At 38.5% G+C, this 26116-nt stretch overlaps 1 protein-coding gene and 1 long non-coding RNA gene across 4 annotated transcripts; one reads left to right on the top strand and one right to left on the bottom strand.

Annotated features, from left to right (window-relative positions):
• Positions 1-635: 635 nt before the first annotated feature.
• On the bottom strand, positions 636-18434 carry PES1 (pescadillo ribosomal biogenesis factor 1). The gene is made up of 15 exons (XM_075213062.1): positions 18320-18434; positions 16960-17039; positions 16473-16626; positions 15597-15706; positions 14910-15081; positions 11441-11530; positions 9479-9595; positions 9113-9190; positions 8866-8955; positions 7575-7705; positions 7088-7213; positions 5639-5823; positions 5216-5358; positions 4966-5133; positions 636-1594 (listed from the first exon to the last, which is right to left on the bottom strand). The coding sequence occupies exons 1-15, from the start codon at positions 18341-18343 to the stop codon at positions 1511-1513; spliced, it is 1752 nt and encodes a 583-aa protein (XP_075069163.1). The 5' UTR covers positions 18344-18434; the 3' UTR covers positions 636-1510.
• On the top strand, positions 18409-23067 carry LOC142158794 (uncharacterized). Of its 3 annotated transcripts, none has more exons than XR_012692868.1 (2): positions 18409-18514; positions 20209-23067. It is a non-coding gene; the product is annotated as an uncharacterized LOC142158794 (long non-coding RNA). The 3 variants fall into 3 exon arrangements; XR_012692867.1 differs by having other exon boundaries at positions 18491-18536; XR_012692866.1 differs by lacking the exon at positions 18409-18514 and adding an exon at positions 18546-18860.
• Positions 23068-26116: the final 3049 nt, after the last annotated feature.

Here is a 26116-nt window from a genome sequence, read left to right as displayed (position 1 = left end):
AGCTACTTAAGGTCTTAAAAAGGTTCTTATCATGCATTTGGGCCTAGCCCAGGCCTCCTCAGGGGAAGATCGTTACTTCCCGACCCAAGCGCCCTTTTTAATGTGTGTTCATGAGGTAAAATTACCTCACGAAAAAGAGTTTAACCCCTCAACTCGTAAATTTAGCCTTTACTACCCCTCCCACGGGGGGAAGGGGGGAATGATGGAAGTTAACTAACTTCACTATTCTAATTTTTTTGTCAAATAATGTCAGTATACCAAATTTCAGGTCAATTGGATGAGCCCTTTCTGAGAAAATAGTTTTTTCCACACACACACACACACAAACACACACACACACACAAACACACAAACGCACGCCTCTACACATGTGTGTTCATGAGGTAAAATTACCTCACGAAAATGAGTTTGAGCCCTACCAAATTTCAGCCCTTTTTGAATTTTTTTTCCCCACACACACTAAGCATTTAGTAGGTCAGTGTATAACTCTGCCCAGCAGGTGGCGCTGCAACTTGGTTTTTTTTTCACACACAGACGCCACTAAGCATTTATATTTTATATATATATTTAAAGCATTCCATTTATTTTTCAGACGTTTGATCATGTATTATGTTGATTTAAAAAAAGAAACTAAATTATGCACTCTGTAAATCATTGTATTATTGATACAGTTAGTTCTTAATTTTGAGTTTAATTTAGTAGATTACTTTAAATATGAAACAAAATATTAAAATTACGTATTAACTATGATGTTATATCCAGGTTCATTCTATACAAATCAGTGAGGCGTTAGGGTTGATGGCAGGTGAGCAATAGAGTAGAAACTTTTGCCGTATTTCCATTAAATGATAGAGCTTTTCCATTACCACAGAATAGCTACCAAGAATATACAAGTGCCAATTACGTCTTGTACTTGTACATATTTATGAGGATTTCATTAAAATTACAGATGCCATTTGGTGCAGGATGTTACTTCTTTCTGTACAAAGATGTGATCAATTATTTCTAGGAAATAGAGTGGACAGGGTTAAAGGTTATCAAAACAATCCTTTTAACCATTTTCATTATTGTAAACCAGGAGAAATACCCAAATGCAGAAAAAAAAAAAAAAAAGAACTGCAAGCTAATTGTTATATCAATTACAAATATATAGATATAAGCATCATCTTACACATCTGGTTATTAGCATTAACTGTTGTGATGTGGAAGTTATCCAGGGAGATTGATTTAAACACACAGTCTATATAGCAGGAGCAAACAGGATAGTGGATTCCAGTCTCCTGTTAACTGTAATGGCCATAAGTGGAGATTCAAGAGACACCAGACATGGTACAAAGGACTCACAGGATGGAAGATAAAATCCCATGATCAGCAGTTTCTCATGGCCATGGTGAGTAAGCAAAGTCCACAGTTTGTTGACTGTTCACATAGCCGAGAAGAGCCTTGAAAGTTATCCCTAAATAGGATGGTAACATTTTATTTTCAGGTGAAATCCCTGCAGACTGGCCCCTCATTGCTTTTTTGACTTTTTGTTCTTGCGTTCAGCTTTGCTAGTTTCATCATGGGCTTTCCTCTTCATTGCCAGCTTGTTGGCCTGTGAAAAGAAGAACAATTCGAATCATTAAGAACATATTATCTTTAAGGAACCTTTAAAGTGTTTTTATGGACTGAAACGGTTATAAACTTCCCTGGGAGAAGCATGGAGGTAAAATGCACTGTAAATATAGATATAATTTTTCTCCTGTCACTGCAAGACACACACCCAACATTCCTCAATATAGATAAAACACAAAATCAGCAAAGCATAGAATGCAATTGTCCTTCAAACTTGTAGTGACTGCCCTGTTACATGAACCAATCAATTTTCCCATGGAGCAATGTAGCTAATCTCAATTCTCCAAAGTTTTTTTCCCTTTTAAACAGTCACAAGTCAACAAAAGACTAGAAGAAAAGAGCAATCTATGTGGTTTGATTTCTCAGATTTGCCCACATTGTATGCTCAGCACATATGACAGTTTTGACAACACTGCTGTACAATAAAAGTAAATCTTGGAGCAATCCATCCTACAACTCCTAGCTCACGTGTGCCATTCCATGGTGCTAGTGAGCAAGATGTGTAAACACATTTTACTGCATTTATAAATACATCTGTGCATGATTACAGAAATCCTGAAAACATGAACGGTTGGTAGCCCTTGAGGACGGAGTTTGAGCACCTATGTCATAAGGGGTAGTTTTTTGTAAAGCAGCTAAAACTTTAGGTTTATGAATGAACATCTGATTAATTCCCAGTTTGCATAGAAAACCTTTCCTTAGAAATTTGACTGGGATGGTGGGACAAATGGGTGGTAGAGTGTTTCACCTGTGACATTAGACACAGTGTCTATTAGACATCAAACAGCCCGAACCTGGGGTCCATTTGTGAATTTGTATATTGATTTTATTCAAATGGAAGAAATAATATAACAACTTTGAATATGTTTTGATATTTGTATGCATCCATTCGTGATGGACTGAGGCCCATCCATCTGTGAAAGCAGATGCTGCAACTGTAGCCAATAAGATAGTGAGATAGTTTATTGCCAGATTCGGTAAACCATTAATCCCAAACTTTACAGGACAGGTAACTAGGGAAGTGTATACGTCACTAGGGATAGATCAAACACGCCGCTGCCCATACTACCAACACAGTTAAGGCAAAATTGGATTCTAAAAAAGACCAAAATATGAAAACATGGCTATAAAGGCCAGAAGCCATACCTACTGTCCTCATCAGTATCACATACATAGGAAAACTGGACTAAGTATACTAAGAGAAACCTATGGGAAAACCGATAACATTGCCATCATCACAGACTGAACCATTGGCTACTCATGATTTGGAACCAACTGAACAGGTTTTGAACTACTGCAAGGAGAACTGGGAAAGGGAGCAGACCAGCCATGTCACGCCACTGAACTCCAAGACTGGGTCAAAATATGAAGGAACACCAGGAAGAAAAAATTCTTTGCTTTGGCCAAGATAGACTGGACCTTGAGAGTGCAGTTATTCTCACACATAGCGGTCACGTGTCAAATTCAACATCCATCTCTGTGCTCTGCACCTAAACAAGATGTCTGTTCCAGGAAATTACACCCCGCTTGCTCTACCAGCAACATACACCAATGAGCTCATTAACCTACACCTGACAAATTGTGTTTCAGAGTCTGCCAATAGGCTGTACATTTAAAAACATGTTGGTTCATGAGGTAACAGTTTTCACAAAGCATGCGAGTTCACATTGTGGACACTATAATTAAGTTGTTGTGGCCCTTGCACTAGAAGAGTTTCTGCATATGTCCGAGTCTACTCTGAGGCAGGATTCCACATGGTATCAGATCCATATATTCCTGAGATCAATAAAACTGCTGGTGCTAAAGGAAGTAATGACCAGTGTTCCAGCCTTCTAAATAGAACGGCTTTAACAAACTGCAGAAGGGCATACAGACTCAATACTAAAACATATTTCTCTTTAGGAATATTGTTCTTAAAAGATCAGGGTTAGTAAGGATAGGAAACAGAAAATATAACGTCATTGTACAAATCCAAAGCAGTTATGAAGCTCAGAATCTCACCGTCACTATGTCAATCATTTAGCAATTCCCTATGAATTACCGTAAATGACACATTCCCTATCTGTACTCCAAAGATTAATTAGGAACTTTAGGAAGAGGGATCTAATCGGTACACTTGAAGGATCTTTTGGGATAGCATTTACCCTATATAGAGCCATATATAAATGTAGCCATATTAAATTGTACGAAAGTAGGTCTGCCTTGGGGTGGCAATGTTATTGCATAAATATGGTTATCCACAATATGTTTATATATAAATGTATTTTGTGACAACCATTTTTTTGTTTAGTAGTTTCTCAGCATGTTTAGATGTTATACATAATTTTCTTTTTGAATTGTTTATGTTATAGGGGAGGAGGTGTGTGTTGACATACGGTGATACAGGGACAGCAGACTGATTTATAAGCATGGTTCTGGATGCAGGCTGGTACTGAAAAGAAAAGACTGAGGCAAATGGGCAGATGATGTAATGGAAACCATCACAATGGTAAATAAAGTAGGCTGAGCCTCTATCACTTTTGAAAAATGAAGGCATCACAGGAAATAATGACTGTGGACTTGGAAAGTTTATATACACTGTGGATGTGTGTGGCTATTATTAAGGTTAGGAGGAGTTTTGGGGACTATGTCACCTTCTCCATTTGATAGGCGGCTTCACCACCTCTAGTGAAAGGAGACCACAATACACGATTGTCACTCATAACCACTAGGTATTGAGCAAGTGCTGTAGCAAGCACCAGCAGACTGTGCTATTAGATATAGGTAAAACTACAGCTTCTTCTTCCTTCAGCAGGAAAGCAGCCACAGAGCGATTATCCAAAACAGATTGCTAGGTAACTGTACTGTTACTCAGGGACAATATGCCAAACAATATGGGCTTCATATTTTTACTATTAAGTGCTAAATATATACTTGCTACTCCTTTCCAGGGTCAAAATGTTGTCATAGGTAACAATAGAGAACGAACAAGCAAGTAAGAGCCAGTTTGCCTTTTAACTCATTGTGGTTACTGGTATTTGACTAGCCATAACCACTACTTTGTGCTGCATAATTGTTTTTTTTAAGGCTGGGTTCTCACTGAACAACGTGCCTGCACTTTACTCTGCATCAGAGGGAATCAACAGGTTTTCAAGCTTTGCCCTGGAAGCCAGTTTGTCAAGAACCATCCCGGTTTGCAAAGCATGTGGGCGGCCTAGAGTTCCACTCCCAAAGTGACAGATGCACACATTTTTTTTGTGTGTGACTTTTCCAAATGTGGACAATGTAAATAATGCCTTAAAATATACACCCTGGACCTGTTGTTTATTTGCCCTTCACAAACCAAAAACCAATATGGATTTCCTTTCTCACCTCTCTGACTTTACGCTTTTTGCCAAACATGATCTTGTTGTAAAGATACTTCTCCTTCTTCTTCATCATCATGATAGCCAGGCGTTTCTCCTCATTCTTCTCAAGCTCTGCAGCTCGTGTTTTGTTCTCTACCTTTACAGTGCCTGCAGTCACTTTCACATTCAGCTTCTGTGTGACAGGGAGACATTTAGCATCAAAAAGCAGGAGAAAAATGACAGGTAACAAGACAACATTTTAAACCAGAATGCACCTTCTCTCCAATTTTTTTATGTTCCAGCTCTTTCAGCTTATCACTCTCCTCATCCTCTTCGTCATCCTCCTCCTCATCGTCGTCATCCTCCTCCTCCTCCTCCTCCCCTTCTTCGTCTTCCTCCTCCTCATCCACCTCATCATCTGCCGATGAAAAAATAGTTTGCCCATTGTACTCACATTGTCCAGCTTACTCCACATCTTCCAAAATGTTCTTTTTGCTTTAGATCTGTCCACAGATATACACACACATTGCCAGAACAGTAACATGACAGAATTATCAAACTTATTTTAGAAATTCAGGTTACAAACTGAGTGGGACATAAAAGACACCAAATAATAATGACTGCTCTTTAAGCAACAATACAGAGCCTCCTTGTTTAAAAATCAAATTAATTCTAAGCTCATCTGCTTCCTCAATTACCGAGTCTCTCTCCTCTCTGCAATGCCAGCAGCCGCTGTTTCTCTGGGGGAACGTAGTCTCCTTCCTTCTCCACAACAAATGGAGAGAGATGGGGAGGGAGCAGCACCCCAGGAAAGTAATCTTCCACAGGCAGGAGCAAACGGGCGTTCACGCTGTCAAACAGCCACTGTGGTTGTACATAATACCTGTAGATGAAATGTGCAAGTAAATACAAATATTCACATATTTTACTCCAATCAAACACAGTATTTTAAAAAGGGACCAACTTAATTTTTTTACATTTTTGCTTAATTGTGTTTGTGGCAACTTATATGCTAGACATTGTTTTGTTACTATGTGTAGGTCATGAGCAAATGTATAGAGTTGTGTCTGAAACCTCTCCTCACAGCCCGATTACGGTCATTTTTGGTCTTTTATGGAACCGAATCATCCGGAATGATGTCATGCCCCCGTCCCAATGATGCCACAAATATTTGTTACCATTAAGCAATACCCCCTAAGCTATTGTATAGTGAGTGGATTGTCACACCTCACTGGCACTATGGGTAAAATAAAGCAAACCATGGACGTTCTGTTGAATACTGGGCCTCTTAACTAACACCACCATAGAAATTAGGTAAAGACTTATCACAATATGCCAAAACGTATATTATAGGGAAAATAAAATAGTCTTTGAAACAGATAGTATGAAATTTTGAGAGAGAATAATAAAACAAAAAGCTAAAAGATACTATAAGTTTCCATACACAACTACTATGCCATTTTTTGTTTGTGTGTTTGTTTTGTTGTTTTATTTTGGGTGAAGTTGTTTTTTTGTTCTTTGTTTGAGGGATGGTAAGTTCCAATTGTGGGTAGGGAATGTTGAATGGCTGCATCACTTGGGGCCCATACATTGGTGTGGCCCAGTGACTGCACATGCCTAGTCATAGTTGACATTGGCGGACTGCATTTTCCAGACACCCAATCCATCTCACCAATAGCAAGATGGATAGTAGCGATTGTTATGATTTCTAGCCACAATTGGTCTACACAGGCCAAAATAGACAAAATTATGAGTGGCAATCTTAACTCTACTGTCTATCCTCAGGTCGAGACATGCAGAATAGACATTAGGTGTAGTATGATTGTAAGAAGCGAGAGCCACATTTTTTAAAAAATCATTATAAAAAGGTTTAAATGCTTTCAATTGTATGTTAAATATATAAAAGCAGGACTGGGAAAATCCCAGGGGCCAGCTAGAAAATGCTCCTTAAAATACTGCTGAGCATAGCATACAAGAAATATTTGCCATTGGTTGGACTAAAACACTGACTTATGACCATCAAAATAGAAAGTAACAGAAGAGGGCAGGGAGATTTCTGTAGATCAAACTGTAGACAGTGATTTGCCATCACGGGAGGGGGGCGGGGATATGAAGGATGTGAACCCCAATATCGTGAGCAAGATTACCTGTTGATGATCTGAGGTTGTACATTGGGCCGGTCCACAATGTGATGCGTGATGGAAGTATCTGAGCTGTCATACGTTGCCCCAATACAGAGTGAGCTATCCCATGACACTTCTCCTCCAAAACATCTATTGAAACAGAGAATAGTATTATGACATAACATATTAGAAAAGAACCCAGAACATAAGGTGGTCCTTATCATTTTTCACTATGATTCATATAGCCTATCACATCTTATTGCACCACCACCAACTAACTGCAGATAGACTGATATGTCAACATTTAAGATACATTTGGGCATACTCCAAGTACAGTGCAGCAATAATAAAATATAAAAAAACAAAAACAATGAAATCACCAAAACACTAGGCTTTTTTTCCCAGTAAATATTTTCTATTATCAAACTCAATCCATTTTCAGATATCAAACAATCTAACATCACTTATAAACTACGTTCTTTTCTAATCCTACCAACCATTTTCAACTTACCGGATGATAAAGGCAAGAGCCTCTCTAGGAGCCTCCCGATTCAAGAAAAACTTAAGGCCCACAAATAATGCCTTGTGCTTCTCCTCCTCTTGCTGCTGCTTTTGCTGCTCCTCCTGAAGGCTTGCGTTCTCCTACACCAATTAGAGCTCAGGATGAGAAAGATATATGCAGCACCTCTGAGGGTCTGAGCTACTTATGAAATATGTTACAAACTCTCACCTTCAAAGCCCTCACCAACTGCCTTATAAACCTCTGACCTCATCACTATATACTCTCTCTCACTCACACACCCTCTTAGGTCTACCTCTCTCCTCCTCTCCGATTACCACCTCTCACTCTCATGTTTCTTTTAATAGTCTTTATTAAATTGTGTCAAGTACTGAAATGATCCAAGCTCTTCTCTAAACCCCAGACCTTAGAGTCTTCCAGCTTGTAATATTGGTAGGTACAATTTAATAGGCATCACTTGACCTGTCTGGATTCTCAGGAAATGTCATACATAGGTCATACAATACAGTCATTGATAAATATCAAGAGACCTCTCAAAATTCCCTAATGCCTGCCCCTTATGTGTAAAAACAAGGGGGGAGTAGAGTGAGGTGAATAAGTGTCTATAAAGAAAATAAAAAGAAAAAAGGATTGTTTGAATGATTAAAATTTAAATTTAGAAAAAAAACCATTTTGTTTAATAATGGAGAAGTAGCTCATACAACCCTCGGTTCTCAAGATCCATCATCTCCCTTGACTGAATTATCATGCTGTGGTGCCAAGAATTTGTGTAGTGTCTGAACAAATGGTTGCAGCAATTCACATAACCATGCAAATCACACTAGCAGTTCTACGCAAGTTCCAGGCACCTCTCTAAGTCAATGGAGCACCATCTACAGTACCTGGGGGTCAGGGATGGTAGCTTTAAATATTTAACAAATAGACTGCCTAAATGAGGATGCCGACTGTACATCAATGACATGCAATGATGAGATGGAGACTCAGACTTAATGCAGTGTGATCTTGTACACGGTGTCCTAGACACCAAAATACAACTGTAAGCTGAACTTGGAAAAGGGATCAATGCCTGAAAAATCAGCAAAATTGTTATGTACAATAGATAAAACAGACCCATGATATATTTTGGTTACATGTTCGTAGCTTCCCTTTCGCCATTTCATTAATCTCGACTATATTGCTAGAATACATCCAGGTACACCATATACGTCTCCTTATAAAATGCAAGGTCTGTTACTCGTCGCACAATGAATCTTAGGCCTGGTAAATTAGTAGGTTCACTTACTGTATCTGCAGGGAATTCATCAACCTCTGCTTCCTCTTCGGGCTCAGATGGAATCACTCGGGATAGACTGGCACCGAGAGCTGACAATTTCTGCAGGACACAAAGAGCGGGCAAATTTATAGGAACTAAAAGATTGTTAAGGAGAGTTATCAGAAAAAAACTGTGGCGCCAGAGGAAAGGAAGAGCCAGTGGGTAAAATAGATATTGGGGGGAATCATAACAGGTAGGCATTATGCCAGTATTATACCTCCATGTAGGCCTCAGATTCAAGAGCGTATTTGTCCTCATCTTCTAGTTTCAATTCTGCCTCTGAACGAGAATCCAACTAATGGGTAATGAAAGAGCACCACAGGGTTATTAAGTAAATCTCAGACATTGTGATGACAAACAAAAGCATAGACTAAAACACAGATCATAAACCAAATAGGGAAGATGTGGGATCTTCCTATACCAATTCTAGTTTAAGCACGGGCTATTCTATCAATTTGCTTACATTTTAGAATTTTGATTAGGCTTTAAAATGTCTTTTCTAGAATAAGTAGGTGTCAGGTTTATCATATACAATACAATATAATAAACAATGGACAATACAATAAAGAATCTTTACTCTTACCTTTGGAGGATACTGCAGATTAAGAGTCTGGTAGAGGCGAAAGTTGATAAACCCAAGAAGGGTTGTATAAAATTCTGTGAAAGTGGCCATAACCCTGTAATCCACATCTGTGGGGTGCTGCAGGGAGACAGTGAATGTAGTGAAGTTAAATTGAGAGCACTTGCCAACCATGCTAGGCAAAAACCATGTTTTAGCCATGGTTTGATTCATCCAACACTATTACAGACCTTGAATATAAAATTACACAATAAAATGCTTAGTAATAATCTAAAAGCTTTTACAGAAACAGTAATGATTCATCATAAAGACAATATAGTAGTTTTAGTGGCCAATTTAAAAACAAAGTATTTTATAATAAAATAAGAAACACAAAGCAACACGTGTACTGTGCGTGTTTTCACCCCATGTGGCTCAAAGGAAATATTCCCAGATCTCCCACATGTCCCTTATTGTCAGCTCCTAAATTAGAGGATTGTTGTTGAGAAATAAAAAGACTGAACTTCTGACAGAGGGATGGGGGTGGTGGGGAAAGAGATCTCAGAGTTATAAACTCAGACAACATACAATGCAGTAGAATCAGGACTTAAATTTAGGTCTTGGATATATGTCTTTTTCTAATTCTTATGAAAATGCCCACACATATCTTCTGAGGTTCTTAACTTTCTGAACCAAATGCTAACAAAAAGGATTTCACATTTCTTATTAAATAGTATAATTTCTACTATAAAAGAAAAATTTGCTTAGCTAGTTGAATAAGAAAAAAAAAAAAAAAAAACCTGAAACATCCTTATGAACAAGATCAACACGCTCAATATGAATAAACGCTGTGAGTATTTAGGAACCTTGGGTTCCTAAATGCTCCCCAATTCAGCAGTAAAAGAAGATTTTTGTACTTATGTTAAATCAATTTCTCCAAATCCATCTGTGAATTGAGGATAAGTGGGGTTGGGATATGGGAATAGCTTCAATCTTAAATTGTTTAACTATTTAGTGCTCAGCTCCAGATTGGATTTCTGATAACTCAAAAACCACCATGCGATTCCAGCACCTGGACTGTCCGATGCAGGAGAGTCTGTAGTAAGGAAGTCAACTCAGATTTCAGAATAAGATCGCCAAGGTAAGTCACAATGGTCATTCCCTGAGATCTCAACAGGGCCATCATGATTGCCATGACCTTTGTGAAGATTCATGGCTAGACGGAAAGGAAGGATTCTGTCTGCAACCTGTCACCCATTTTGTAATTTTATTTGCCACCTGGAACAGACAAATACACAGCAAACTTCCCTCCTCCAGTTTACGGAGCCTCCATTCCATAGGACAGGTCCCAGAAGCGCCTAATCCTCTGGTGGCATCAACCATGAGCAGGGGTGCCACCAGACCATTAAAAAATCCTGCCCCAAATACCCCCTGAGAGCAGGAGGTGAATGGTATGTTCCTGCTGGGTTGGTGGCAGCGATCTTGGAAGCGCAGCTTTTTTATTTATGCTTAACTGGACCAAACGTCAGTAAATCTAGAGCAAATAATTTGTTCAGTCTTTCCATAGCAAAAAATTTAATTAACAGACTGTCACTAGCCCTGCATATGAATAGTACAACTGGCTGTGGAATACATCTGAAACACTGACAATGCAGATATTGAATAGTTTCCCTGGGTTTGGGGTGGTATAATAAAATTAAATACATAAAGATTTTTTTTATATAGATATACAAATATTCATACATAATATATATCTCTATCACTGTATATATCTATATCTATATATATATATCTATATATATATATATATATATAATATATATATCTATCTATCTATCTATCTATATATATATATCCACACATGTACACACACTGTATATACACACACACAATTATAAATAAACAATACTCTTGTTTCCTATGCACAACTTATCAGCTGATAAACAAATACAAAAGGAAATTCCATAAATAGGAGATACCACTTACATCATGAGAAAAAGCATATGGGGTAATCCATGTGACAGTCTGCCCAAGGATCTCTGCTTGATAATAGATTCCTTTTATTGATAGGAACACCTAATGAGATAATTTAAGCATGTGATATAGATGCACAAAACAGTACAAATAAATAAACAAAACAATAGAAAATAAATTTAGTTTAAAAAATATAGTGACAACTAAAAATATCACCACACCCTTTATGGCACAAAAAGATTCCACAAGAAACTAAAGCATTGAAAATGAATGCAATAATAAACTTTCAAATGAATGAAAAACAAATATCAAAAGAACAAGCTCTCAAACTGGGGAATTCTAATAATGTTCATTTCCTATCGGCACTATTTTGTAAGTTAATGAATAACATATGCAAATCCAATTAGTAACATTTTATTACCAAAATATAGTTTCAGAAACACAGTCTCCCATTTATTTACAGAGACAAGTATCACTCGATTGTTCAATTTTCAGCCTCTACACCAGGGCTGCAAAACTGCAAAATAAAACCGTTTCAAACTATTGAGGCATGACACTACTGTGCACCAATGTCATTTAGGGAACACAATATGTGGCTCATATAAGTGACACTGAATACAGTGTAAACATGTTGTTATTTGACAGCATGCAATGAATTAATCTTGGAAAGCACTTCAAGTTATACAATATAAAGGATTTCTACAAACAAGGGTGACTAGACATTGTGTATCGCTGCAGCATTCAAGTTTGACACATGTGTAAACAACTATAATCTGATTTATAGTAAAACCTCATTGACTGCTTGGAGTGAGAGAGGGCCAGAGTTGAGAACCCATTTATAGAATTGGCCAAAAGCTCACTACAATTATAGTTTTTAATGTAATTGTGCCAGGATGCAATATATGCTCTAAAATAGAATTTAACACAATTTAAACTTAACTCAATTTTCATCAATCTGTGAATTCTCAAATTACTTGCAGTTTTATTCTTCAGATAGTTGCTGTATATACCCACCACACAGCATACAAAGGATGATGATACATACCCTACTGTGTATTCAAGCTAAAATCATATGTTGGTCACACCAAATGCTTAATTTACATTGGATTTCCTTTCTTAAAAGATGTTACAGAAACAAGTTGCCTCCAAAAAAGGGGCCTCTTTTATCACACCTTGGAGTTATTGTATCAATATGAGAATTTCCAGCGGGTTTGAAAAGTGGAGATGTTGCCTAAAGCAACCAATCAGATTCTAGCTGTCATTTATTTAGTAGGTTCTACGAAATGTTCAAACCCGCCGGAAACTCTCAGCTTGATACATTTCCTCCCTGTTTATTCGCTGTAGTTTCTTACATGCATTAAGCACAGGGAGCTGTAGTTTGACATCTGGCGCTGACACTGCTTAAAGTGAATAGACACGCCAGGGTTCCAGATGTAGGTGGAGACCACCATTATTGCTAACTTTTCACTAGGTCCGCTTACATTTTTGGGGAGAATGATGATAACATGTCTTGTGCACCCTGTAGTTAGAAAAACACAAAACAAAATAGGGCTCCACTGGAGCTTCATATACCCAAGAGCGAGCATTTCAACCAATGTGTAGAGAAATACGGTCTGGAAGTAAATATTACTAGCGAATGCCAGTTGATAAAAGCTACATAGCAAAGAGTCAGTGCTTGTAATCATAATATATCCTATTGATTTGTTGATATTTAGCTATGCAAGTATATGCCAGCCTGGCTTAATGTTTTCTGAAAATGTTCTCCTCCAATCTTCCCTATACTGTGAAAGCAAAGTATGCAACTCACACACCAGACTTATTTACAAATATTTATTGTTGCTTCACATTAACCTTTCAGTGGAGATTCCACCTTCATTAATAATCACCAACAAAACACTGATGGGAAGCAACAAATATTTGCAGGTCAAAAAAATAAATGAATGTGTACAGGTTGCATGCTTTATATATGGGGATTATTGTGGCTTCTGGCACTCACCTGTTTCCCAGCAAGTACATTCTCATTAACCGAGTGCACGTGGACACTTTATAATTGTTAATCAATCACGGTTACCTTATTCTGCAATCCCCTTTCATGAAGTATGCAAATCACTCTTAATTTTTTTGGTGTGTTTGTTGACAATAGTAGATAGAAGTTGGAAGCATGGGATTTATTTTTAAAGACACTAAACTCACATCAGAGCCAAACACATTCTGCCCACTAGATTAATAACATTCTCAAGATCGGATAACTCTAATATGTTATATGGCCCTCCTCCGCATCGTCTCCTGGGAGTCACTCAATAATAAGCAAACCCGTACTGACAAAAAACGGACCCAGATCAGGCAGGAAGCCCTAACTATGGAACCTGTCTATCCTGCAAGCTTCAACCTGCCTATCTATCCATACGACATATATCTCAGCCCTAAAAACAAGTCGTCTGCTGTTCCACCCAGCCACAGTCACCGGACATCGGCTTCACAGCTGCCGGGAAATATTTATTCACCTTCCTTACATGGAAAGTTGGGGGAATAGCAGGGGCTTACTCTGTGTGGATGAGGAACTTCGTGTTTACCCAGCAGCACTCTCACCCTCTGATCCAACAATCACACTCAGATGAATCCCTGTCCACACAAGCCTGGGCTGTCACTTCAGTAACCGTCCACAGATGGCTGGGAAATCCTTCTTGGCAGGCAACAACATACTATATTATTCACACAGACCTGCGCAACATACTTGGCACATTTTAAAGAAGAGAGAAAGCTAATCGAAGAAATGCAAACTATACAAAGTAAACAATAGAAAAATTACAAATCGCATACAAATAGACCGTTCTTTACAGCTCTGCATTTTTAACCCTTTCGCCAACAATATTACACTGGGATATTACTAGGTTTGTTGCACAGGACTGAGATTTATCTTAACAAGTTTTGTTATAAAATACAAAATAAAAAAATAAAATAAAAATAAAATAAAATATATCAGCCAACCTAACAAAATATTTGCTAACCTGGGCTTTCATTGAATACTTACCTACATCCCTTTCACTCCAATGCTTCTGCTAGCTACCATCAATTAGCGCTTCTATACACAGATTTCAGCACTGCAACTCTCTGAGAGACCCCAGAGTTTCCGTTAAGAGCAGTTCTAGCTGTAATAATAGCACAGGCAGAACGTGTTGTAGCCTAATAATCAATACTAATGGTCCCTGCTAGGTGCACTGAAGATGGGGCAGCCATTCAGTAAAAATAGAACTGGAAAGTGCAAAAAAGGGAAACTCCCGCTCATCATCATGCGACATCCTTTTAGTCGCTGTTTTGTCCAGATGCGAGTACGGTGTTTATAATTTAAGCACACATAATATAAGCATATACAGTACACACAGAAAGTTCGTACAGACAATTATGATTTCTTCGGGTTGTGAAAAATGCAGTGGTATGTGATTTCCATGTAAATACGCTGCCTCTTCTAATTGCAACTAACCTTGCGTAGAGCACGGGAAGCAATGACATAATTAAGGAATTCTACAGAAAGACGGCGACAAAGCTGTATAGTCTGGACGTGGCACTTCCCAGTGCGCCGAAAGGTGGAGAAAAGAAAACACATGGATAGAGCATCATCCAAATCTCGGAGAGCATCAATAAAGGTTGGGTATCTATAGAAGGCAAATACAGCATTGTTATGCATTTCAAGCAATCCAGTTAATAAAAATTGTAAAACAAAACCTTGCAAGTTACACCACCAACTATTACCAACAAGATACCATTAAAACATTTTTCTACCCCTTAAAAACAGATTAGTGTGGTGTCAAAATCATTTGAGCCAATCAGAAGCTTAGTTTACAGACAGCTAACCAGAAGTTTTTGAAAGGAAACAAGTAATTATAAGTAGCAGCTGCCATTTCTTCCCTGTAAACACTAAGGGTATATTTACTAAATTGTGGGGTTGAAAAAGTGGATTCAAGTTATTTATTTAGTGCATTCTACAAAATGATAGCTAGAATCTGATTGGTTGCTATAGGCAACATCTCCACTTGTTCAAACTCGCAGTTTAGTAAATATACCCCTAAATGTTGACTAAAATCAGCAATACAACCAAGGACATCCTTTAGCTTGAATTTCTTTTAGGCAATACAAAAAAATGGAACCATTTGGAAAGAAATTATCTCACCTCTCCTTTATGATGTGATCCAGTTTATATGCTGGTTTGTTGTCTCTAATTCTATCTACTGCATCCCATTCCTGTTTTCCATATGCTTTGCGCAGACGGCGCACAAACACCTGATAGTTACAGAAGATTTAATTTGTTAAATACATAGATATTTAAAAAAACTAAAATGCAGCCTGTATGCAAATAGTTTTAATATACAAAAGTCTCTTTATTTCTTTGATAGTAATTAGTGTTCCCGATTCACTGATTATGTTCTAGCCAGCACTGGACAGAGACTACAAGATACGTTTGTGCATGGTTCTTAGGCTTGTAAGCAGAGCCTGCCTACTTATTTGTCTATTTGTTAATATCCAGTCTTATTTTATTGCCATGTTTCTTCCCAATTGTAAAGAGCTGCAGAATATGCTGGTGCTATATAAATAGAATGTCAATAATGGTTTTGAAGGTAAAAGCATTACTCTAAGAGGGGTGAGGGTTATGGAAAACAAAAAATATAAATAAGAAAACCTCCAAGCCACTTTCCTTAACATCTCACAAGCAGGAATATGTTGCAGTCTACAGTACTGAATGCTCCCCATTTCCTCATTCAATCCTTTGGTAAAAAGTTAGTGGGCAAACCTATAAACTTTCAAGTAGCCTATGTTAACATAGTCCTTTTGTTCTGGATGTAACGGAAAATGGCTGGTCACAAAGGCTGAAGACAGCACATAGCTTAGTATCTTTACCATCTAAAGTCCGGCATGGCATGAAAATGCAGTTATATATTATAAGGTTAAAAAATGCTCAGAACTTTTTTCCCTTTCTATATATTTTTTTTATATATGGAATATTAAATATGTATGTTGTGCCATAGATGGTTAGCTCCTAAAAACAAACCTTGTATTCTCTGAATTTTCCCACAATAGGTTCGTGCAGCAGAAATTTTATATCCTTTACGAGATAGAATGTCCGGGGAGCTGTGGACCCCTTATTCACTTTTTTCTTGTGTTTGGGTTCATGAGGATAGATACCTTTCAGGATACAGAGGCGTCTAAGGAAAACAAAAAAGTTAAATGTGTCGGTTTAGCTAAATCAATAGGTGTTTGTAAAATTCAGTGCATACTGCAGAATCTGGTAAGAACTGTTAATTTCATCTAATCCAGACAAGACTATTAAATCCATTGTTTTTATCTTAAAGCACCTATAACTAAATACATTTATCCCCCAATGTTAACATACTGACAAATGATTCCAAAACATAGGACACACACATTTGTAACAGATTTCCCATTACAAAATGCAATTAGAATACACAACAACTTAAGATAATTCTTCCTTAGCTTTGTAAATTAAGTATAATAGTCTACAAAAAGTAGTCAAGTACCTGAAATCTGGCAGGCTCAACTGCAGCTTCTTTCGAGCCTTATTTCTTGTGATGTAGTTAGTGGCAGCGCCACGCTCATACTAAGAATAAAAAAAAAAAAAAAAAGAAGACATGTAACAAGTTATGCACTACATACCTTGTTGGTAACCGTAAAGTTTACAGTCCTAAATACCCAACAGTGAAGTCAGTGTGTAAAACTGACTTATATTCATAGGGCAGCACAGTGGCCTAGTGGTTAGCACATCTGCCTCACAGCACTGGGGTCATGAGTTCGATTCCCGACCATGGCCTTATCTGTGTGGAGTTTGCATGGGTTTCCTCCAGGTGCTCCGGTTTCCTCCCACACTCCAAAAACATACTGGTAGGTTAATTGGCTGACCCTAGTGTCTCCCTCTCTGTCTGTCTTTGTGTGAGTGTGTGTCTATATTAGGGAATTTAGACTGTAAGCTCCAATGGGGCAGGGACTGATGTGAAGGAGTTCTCTGTACAGCGCTGCGGAATTAGTGGCGCTATATAAATAAATGATGATAATGATATTATACTAGATGCCTCCATTTTATGTGAATAAGCCAGCACTCAAATAAATAAACTTTCTTAATGCCTATATATCCTGTTATCTACACATAGGTGAAAATGTCAATGAGAAACTACTATCCCACTTCGCACTGAGAATCTGGGGGGGGGGGGGGGGGGGGAATTTCTAAAAATATCAATGGATGTAGATTCTACTCATAATTTTCTGTAACCATGCCACATGCATACACTAACAGTTAAATACAATTCTGGGCTAACCAAGACACTTTCATGACAAGCACAGTTAGAATGAGTTCAATTCCTGGCCATGGCCTTATCTGTGAGGAGTTTGTATGTTCTCCCCATGTTTGCGTGGGTTTCCTACCACATTCCAAAAACATACTGATAGGTTAATTGACTGTTAACAAATTGAACTTAGTCTCTATCTGTGTCTGTCTGTGTGTTAGGAAAATTGGACTGTAAGCTCCAATGGGGCAGGGACTGATGTGAGCGATTTCTCTGTACAGCGCTGCGGAATCAGTGGAGCTATATAAATGGTGATGATGATGATATATGTGAGCACTGTGTTTTTGGTGGTATACTTTATTATCACTACGTGGTAAGAATTAAACAAGCATAAAACAACAGAGATTTGACATGGAGAGGAAATGCAGCCGTTTAATAACCAACAAACAACACATGGCCACTTTGAACAGTGTTTTCTATATTTGGCCATATGAACAAGGTTCTCGCTAAGTGTAATATATGTGTGTATGTAACATATGGCCTGTGCCTCTACTTTACACTACTGTGAACCATATACACAACTTTTAAACCACATTTATACCTTCTTTTTCTCCAAGCCGCCCATCACTGCTTACTGACCCGGACCTCTCCGGAAACCTCACACGTGTATTCTGCACGCCGTAGTCAGGACCCCTACAGACAACCTAACCAATGCCTGCTCTAAAGCCAAGCAGGCATCTCAAAGGACAGCTAAAAACAGGCTTCTGCTATACTCCGACGTCACTGGCATTGTACGGTACGTAGTGGCTGGTACAGAGGTGAGCGGCGCGCTCCTAGCTCTATGGCTGCTTGATAATCTTTATCAACATTTTTATACAATGTAAAGGGGCACTCTTTCCTGGGACTGGTGTCTAATCGGGCCTTGGGTGTACTACCGGCGCCCTGATCTGTTTACTAAGTATTGTTAGAAAAGTTTTTGTATTTAAATGTTAATCATATGAGTATTATGGCTGAGGAGCTAGTTCTCCTGCAGCTAAATCATGTCCCGACGTATGACATCACCAGGTCATGTGACTGCTGCATGGCTTCCATGTAGTTGACTGAAAAGGAGAATAATCGTGTAAGGAGAAGGCGGCACACCGGTGAGAAGAGGGGGCATGTGAGGAATAATCTGATAGGAAGGCAGTATGTGAGGCAAAGTGTGGAGGAGACACATAAGGGAGAAGCTGGTGAATATGACGGTGTTATATGGTAAGGAGGAGCCATGTGGGGAGAAGCTTCTCCATCACATTTCTCCTCTGCCCAGCATCTTTTTCTTTCCCATTGCACTCAGTACATATTGGTGATTTTCTGAAAATCACTGCTGAGGGTGTGACATTTCCCTGCTCTTTGCTGAATAGCAGCCTTCTATGTCCCCTTCTGGCAGTGAACCTTTGGTTATAAGTGCTTTGTCCATCTAGGGTGCAACTTGTCCAGACAGTGTTAAGCTGGGTACACACTGCAGAATTTTCCACCAACTTTTTATGCCGATCGATTTTACATGCGATCGATGTTCCGATCGCTCGCATACACACTAGCCTTGTTTAGGACGATAAAAGGAACAGTGGACGTCCCTTTAGCGACTTTTTACAGCCATGTTGTCGTGAGCAATGACTGTAATTTCGTACTCACTGTTGTGGATCGGTCGGAAGTTTATACACACTACACAACGGAAACGAGATTGGAACGAAAATATTAAACAGTACGACCAACCAAATGAGGCGACAATCGTCCATTTGGGCAGACTTTCGACCATCGCGTCACTCTGCACACACTGACCCGACTTTTGAACGAGCAGTCGTATGTCGGCTGATTTAGCCGATTATTGGATGAAAACTGTGTAGTGTGTACCCAGCTTTAGAATGTTTGATAGGCAAAGTGTATTGCACGTCCAGATTCAGGGACAATGAACCAAGATATGATAACATATTGCAGTGGTGGGCATTATAGTTGCATAACAAAATAGCAGATTGCATTGTAAAGTGCATGTCATGGTACCATTTTTTTTAATCGGTGTTCTAAAACCGTTTATTTTCGGCTATCCAGTGTTAAACATGAGAGAATATATTTGTACGGTCTGGAAGGCTTGAACTGTTAGCGTACAAAAAAGTATCATGTGCATACATGTAAATAGAGACTGTAGCACAAACAGTGGTTAAATCATTGATGAAGAAAGGAAACAGTAATGTAAAACACAGCCATCGAACATATCGTATACTATTGCTAGTGGAAAGAATTACAAAAAAAAATGATTTTAGGGTAAACAAGAATTATAAAGATAATAAAAAATGAGGCATAATAATTACTGCCCTGAGTTGTTATATAGACAATCCTGTTTGCATGAGGACTGCCTATATAACAACATCTTTGTAAGATACTGTATGTAATAAAATACTGCAACAAAAATGTTTGAACTATTGAATTTGTAATATTCATTTTATTTTGATATAGGTATGTGCGGTTACATTTGAAAAGTTAAGAATTTTACTGGAAATAGACGATATACCCAATTTCTTAAAAAATCACCCACAGGAGATTGTCAAGCACCCATGATAGAGCACATGTGAAGGGAACCGTGAAGCTGAGAAACAAAAGTATTCTTCAGTGTGTTCATGTAAAGTGGGGATACTAAAACATTAACCCTTCTTACTCGTACGATCCATTGTTTATACTGAACATGGAATGTTTTTCAGAACAGAGAGAAGTGAAACTGAAAACCCCTCTGGAGGTATCGTGCATGAATGCTTACCAGCTGAACCTCTGGACTTGGCAAAACAAAGAAGAACAATCTTAATTCGTAGTTGTACACAGACAACACAACAAATGATGGATATTGTTTATTTAATAAAAGATGAAACATACCTGAGAAAATTTTACAAGACCATTAGAGATTTAGCAGAAGATATGAAAAAAAGACATCCCAAAAGACAAAGATTTGCCATTGATTGAAACGCCTAAAAAATGCAAGACTGATGAAAAAATGAAGCTGCTTCCAAAGAGACAAAAAAGGAAGCCTAAACATTCAGCATCCCAGGGGACTCGGTCAAAAGTAGATATGCGTAGAGTAGATGCCTTACAGTTGGTAGAAGTGGAACCTGGACTTGGTGAACATGAAGATTTAGGCACTCCACATTAGGTACTACAGTTTCAGAGGATCATTGTCAATAGGATCAAGTTAACATATGCAGATAAAGAATCGATAGCCAATAATAGTTTTTATCTTCGAGTTTTAAGATGCCACAGTGCTCTGAAGTGTCTGACAGTGGGGAAAACAGGAAATGCATACAACAGGCTTACAGAGCTTATATTCTAATTGGAAGAGGGGTAAGCTTTAATAAAAAGATGGTTTTTCAGAGCACATTTAAAGAATTGGAGGCTATGGGAGAGTCTGATCAGGGTAGAGAATTCGATAGTTGGGTAGCAACATAAGTGAAGTCTTGTAGGCAGGAGTGAGAGGTGGTTACCAGAGATGAGATGCTGTTTACAGGTAGATCTAAGAAGGAGAGCAATTTGAGATGTATGAAGGGTTGGTGCTGTTGAAGGCTTTGTAGGTAAGGGTGAGTAATTTGGATTGGATTCTGGAGGACAGGGGTAGCCAGTATAGGGATTTGCAAAGTTGTGTAGCTTCAAGAGTGATGGATCAGTGTAGCTGAGACATTTAAGATGGATTTAACCAGGGATAGATGGGCAAGGAAAAGTCATATAACAGTAGGTTGCAGTAATCAAGGTGGGAGATGACTTTTGATATCATTATGAGTAAGATAATTATCCTATAAGCTGTCTGCACCAGATACCAGTTATCGGAACAGCAATAAGACAGTGCTATTTTGATTAATACATGGTATGCTGCTTTTCAACTCTTTGTTTTTGTATTTTATTGCTAGCCTTTGTTGTGGGAGGTTATTAGCGGTTGATTCAAGTCACTGATCACGTGTCTGTTACCCATGCACTCTCAGTGTGTATTGGCTGCATAATTAATGTGTGTGTTTGTAAGTGTGCTTTGTTATACTAGTATTAAGTTTTATATATTATTACAAACAAAAACACAGTCAGTGCTTAATACTGCATATATATATATATATATATATATATTTTGACACTGATGCCCATCAAATGACAGGCACAACCGCTCTTTTTTTCGAAAAATGGTCCTTCTGTTGTTCCATTACCAAGAATCCATAGCACACTCTTGACAGGATGGGAGCAGGTGACCCTAGCTCTGGCTAGCCATAGACCTCCTGCATACAATGAGGTACCCTTGATGTTGGGATGCAGGCTTAAATGTTTTGATCAAAATATGAACCAATACCTCTTGTTCATTTTGCTAGGTAAGCACAGATATGCAGTGTTAAGGACAACAACTGTCTTTTTGTGTTCTATACATATAGGGCATTTATATTGCCATGCAGCTGGTACCATGTACAATATGGGATTAATCGAACTCTGGCTTATTTCTTCTCCAGAATTATACCAGAGTTAAACAGACGGTAAAGAGGAGGAGAACACTCTACCAGAAATCACTGCTACAGGAAGACCCAAACCAACATCCTCCTTTCAGTTCTGGTACCTTCCACCCTATGCACCTGCTTTGTACACTACCTGGACACTCCCTACTAAACTGCTAGTATGGATAAGATTACTGCCGATTTACTGAACTGCTAGCATACCTTGTCTCTCATTTTATTTTGCAGAATGTCCATTCTGTTACGCATCTGTATCCCCATGTACACTTGATCTCCCAGAAGGGAGTTTTGCTAAGGCTTGCAAGTATGATCTTACATAATAAAATGTCATGTGAAATACATGGTACCTATGTTAGTTGATTCTTAAATAAGGTTATATGTACAATTCAGTTGAGTATACAGTTCAGATAATTGTTTATTATATATTGGTTATTCTGTTAACATTCATAATACTTATTTAGATATTGTAGTTTTTATATATACACACTAATCCTAGATTTGAAAATAGGTGCAAAGTACCATATATTAGGAATAGTGCAGACAGTAGTATGGCACTACATTTCATGTACATCTGTTGAAAAGAGTGTTTGCCTCTTGAAATCTAGTGCCATACCACAGTCTTGTCACTATGGTATCCTGTGATCTATTTGTATATTATTTTTAATCACATTACACATTTGTTCCTATTTCTCTTCCTATTAAGGATAGCATGGCTTATTTCCTTTTTTGTATGCGTGTGAGTGAGATTTTGTCTTTGTATGAAAAATGTATAATTTTGCTTCAAAAGTTATGTTAGTATATACTGAAAAGTAAAAAAAAAGAAAAATAAATTATTTTTTTACTTGTCCTTACTTTTTATTTTATTTGCTTTTATTTAAACTAAAACTTAAGCATGTACCTGGTTTTACAATGGTTTAAATTCCATCAGCATTTCAAGAGGCTGTGATTTCTTGTTATTGCTGCATAGATATCCCATGCAAAATATGATCATATTTATATCCTCTGGTAACCAGGCAATGATGCGACCCCTAAAAGGAACAAACACACACAAAGATCCCCCAGCACACTGCTATATAGCCAGCAACAGATCTGCTATTTCTACTGTAGATAAAACTGCAAAAGTCTCAGTTGCACACATTTGCAAATGTATGTTTAAGCCACCCGCCTCTCCACGGCGCTTTTGCTAATAGGGTGGTCCTAACTCTAAACCATTAGAGTCCCATATATTTGGGCCATACATATGTGTTTTTAAATTGAGAGCCAACTTACCAAAGAGGTACCCCAGAAGCCTCCAAATAGCAATCCAATGTCAGCACTCCCCCTCAGCTACTGACACCAACATGCCTCTCAGACAAATTAAGAAATGAAAGTTGCTCAATCAATTTATAGGCTATAGCAGGTGCGTGAAAAGGTGGGGTTATCCTGAAAGGAACAAACACAGAGAGAGAGATCCCCCAGCACACTGCTATAGTCAGCAACAGATCTGCTATTTCTACTGTAGATAAAAATGCAAAAGTCTCAGTTGCACACATTTGCAAATGTATGTTAAAGCCACCCACCACTCCACGGTGATTTTGCTAATAGGGTGGTCCTAACTAAACAATGATGCGACCCCTGTAAGATAATTACATACACTGTCACCCAGAACTGTATGTGGCATAAAACAAACTACAATAACAATGACTGTTTCTACATAACTCATTAAGATCTATTACCTGTGATAATGAATACTCAAAACAAAATATTGGACATACCATTGACAGAAGGCAGGACGGATACCAAATTCTGACCTTAGCATCTGCATGTCGGAGCAGAAATTGAGATTAGTCAGACCAAGCAACATTATTCCAAGCTTCAAATGTCAGTTTTGATGGGTCTGTGCCCACTGTAGCCTCAGTTTTCTGTTCTTGGCGGACTTGAGAGAAATCCAGGATGGCTTCTCCTGCTGCAGCCCATGTACATCAAGGTTTTTTCGGCCACAGTATTGCCACTCACTAATTGTTTGTAAACACTAGAGTAAAAATCTCAAGAGTTTAGCAGTTTGAGATACTCAAACTACCCTGTCTGGCACCAACAATCATTCCATAGTCACAGTCCCTTAACTCACATTGTTTCCTCATTCTGGTGTTTGGTCTGAACAACAACTGAACCTCTTGACCACATCTGCATTTTTTTATGAATTGAGTTCTGCCACATGGTTGGCTTATTAGATATTTGCATTGAGTAGGTACACCTACACCCACAAGTCCTGAGATCCCACATATACCGTATATACTCGAGTATAAGTCGACCCGAATATAAGCCGAGGCACCCAATTTTACCTCAAAAAACTAGGAAAACTTATTGACTCGAGTATAAGCCTAGGGTGGGAAATGCAGCAGCTACTGGTAAATTTCAAAAATAAAAATAGAATTAACAGTTCCATTTTGATGACTTTATATAGATGTTTTTATACTGTCCAACTTTATATATTATTATGCCAATTTGCTAATCAATGAGCTGTAGCCTATGTTCCAGGTTTGGGCTACCTTCAGCTCTCCAGTTCTTCTGGACCATAAGCAGCTGCCACAGGCTGAAACTTGTACAACAGCAGGTGCTACAAGTTCTCTAAACCTGATAAATGCCTCCATGACAGCTTACAGAATTCTGCCCTTAATAGTTTCTGGACATCATACATAAAGAGGGGACGTTATTATGAGAACACAGGAAGACGCTTTATAAAGGAATTACAGAACAATTCCTAAGTTTAGAGATGGTTCTCTCTCAGTAAAACTAGAGTAAAGGGACTGCAATGTATGGATTTACATTACCATTATCTGTTTTATTTGGATTCATAGTTTGCAATTGAAAAGTGTGAATGAATAAAGATTGTTTAAACCAAACCCCCCTTATAAGTAAGCTAGAGGATGATGCGTCCCAGGCACTGCACTCCCCTTTTGGGTCTATCTGGAAGCCGCAAGAGTTGCCGAGGTTGCAGTGAAAGATGGACATTTCCCAGCAGCACCCGGAGCCCAAGACGCAGACAATCAGGAACAGCAGTTTGCAACGGGACCCAAGAGAACCGCTGCATATGTGCAGTCTAATGCCGGGCAGCGTCTGAGAGAGTGTTCCCGACGTGGCTCTGCGCAGTGTGACGTGATGTTAGAGGTCACTCTGCACAGGCCGCACCTCCTCCACCCACCTTGCCCGCTTCTCTCCCCACTAGGGATGCCGCTCACCTAGCTCACTCGAGTATAAGCCGAGGGGGGACTTTTTCAGCACAAAAAATGTGCTGAAAAACTAGGCTTATACTCGAGTATATACGGTATTCAAAACTCCCCCACATTTTACTCGGATATCCCTACATGTCACTCAGACCTCAACACAGGCCATTGACATCTACCCACATTTCCCCATGCCTTCAACTCACTTGCATTCTCACACAGAAGGCCTGAGGTAGAGTTGGATTTTTTTTTAAAAAAAATTCAGACGTAAATTGTCTGAAAAAAAAAACCACCTTATTTTGTGTAGTATGGCAAGCTAGATGCATCTGAAGATCCAGACACATTTTGAAGCTGTCCTCTAGTACCCACTAGAGATAGACCTCCTGACAGGTGCATATGTGTTGGTGTCCATGTCTGATATCCGTGCATTTTTGTGAACATGCCATTACTGTACTCAGTCTACACTTGCAGGTCCCTTCCCTCCCCATGTCTTCCTCTCTAAATGTAAGGAGTCATAAGTGTAAGATGCGCCCAAGCCTACTAAGAGAGTAGTGTGACTGGATCACTTATCAAGCTTATTTATATAATTGCAAATGTACTTATTTTTGATATTGTGTGTATTTTGGTAAAGGAAATATCTTTATTTCTGAGACCAGGTGTAAATGTATGATGCTCCAATTTTTTCAACTCGCC

Source organism: Mixophyes fleayi, chromosome 1, assembly GCF_038048845.1.
Source record: "Mixophyes fleayi isolate aMixFle1 chromosome 1, aMixFle1.hap1, whole genome shotgun sequence".
Classification (NCBI taxonomy): domain Eukaryota; kingdom Metazoa; phylum Chordata; class Amphibia; order Anura; family Limnodynastidae; genus Mixophyes; species Mixophyes fleayi.
This window is presented reverse-complemented; position numbering and strand designations above follow the sequence as displayed.

Bases quoted from the DNA above. Each gene is read 5' to 3' on its own strand.
- PES1 (XM_075213062.1), bottom strand. From the start codon at position 18,343: ATGGGCGGCTTGGAGAAAAAGAAG. The intron at 9,596-11,440 runs GTAAGTGGTATC...GTCTCCCTGCAG, and splicing joins CATATGCTTTTTCTCATGAT to CACCCCACAGATGTGGATTA. The intron at 7,214-7,574 runs GTAAGTTGAAAA...CTGTTTCAATAG, and splicing joins GCTCTTGCCTTTATCATCCG to ATGTTTTGGAGGAGAAGTGT.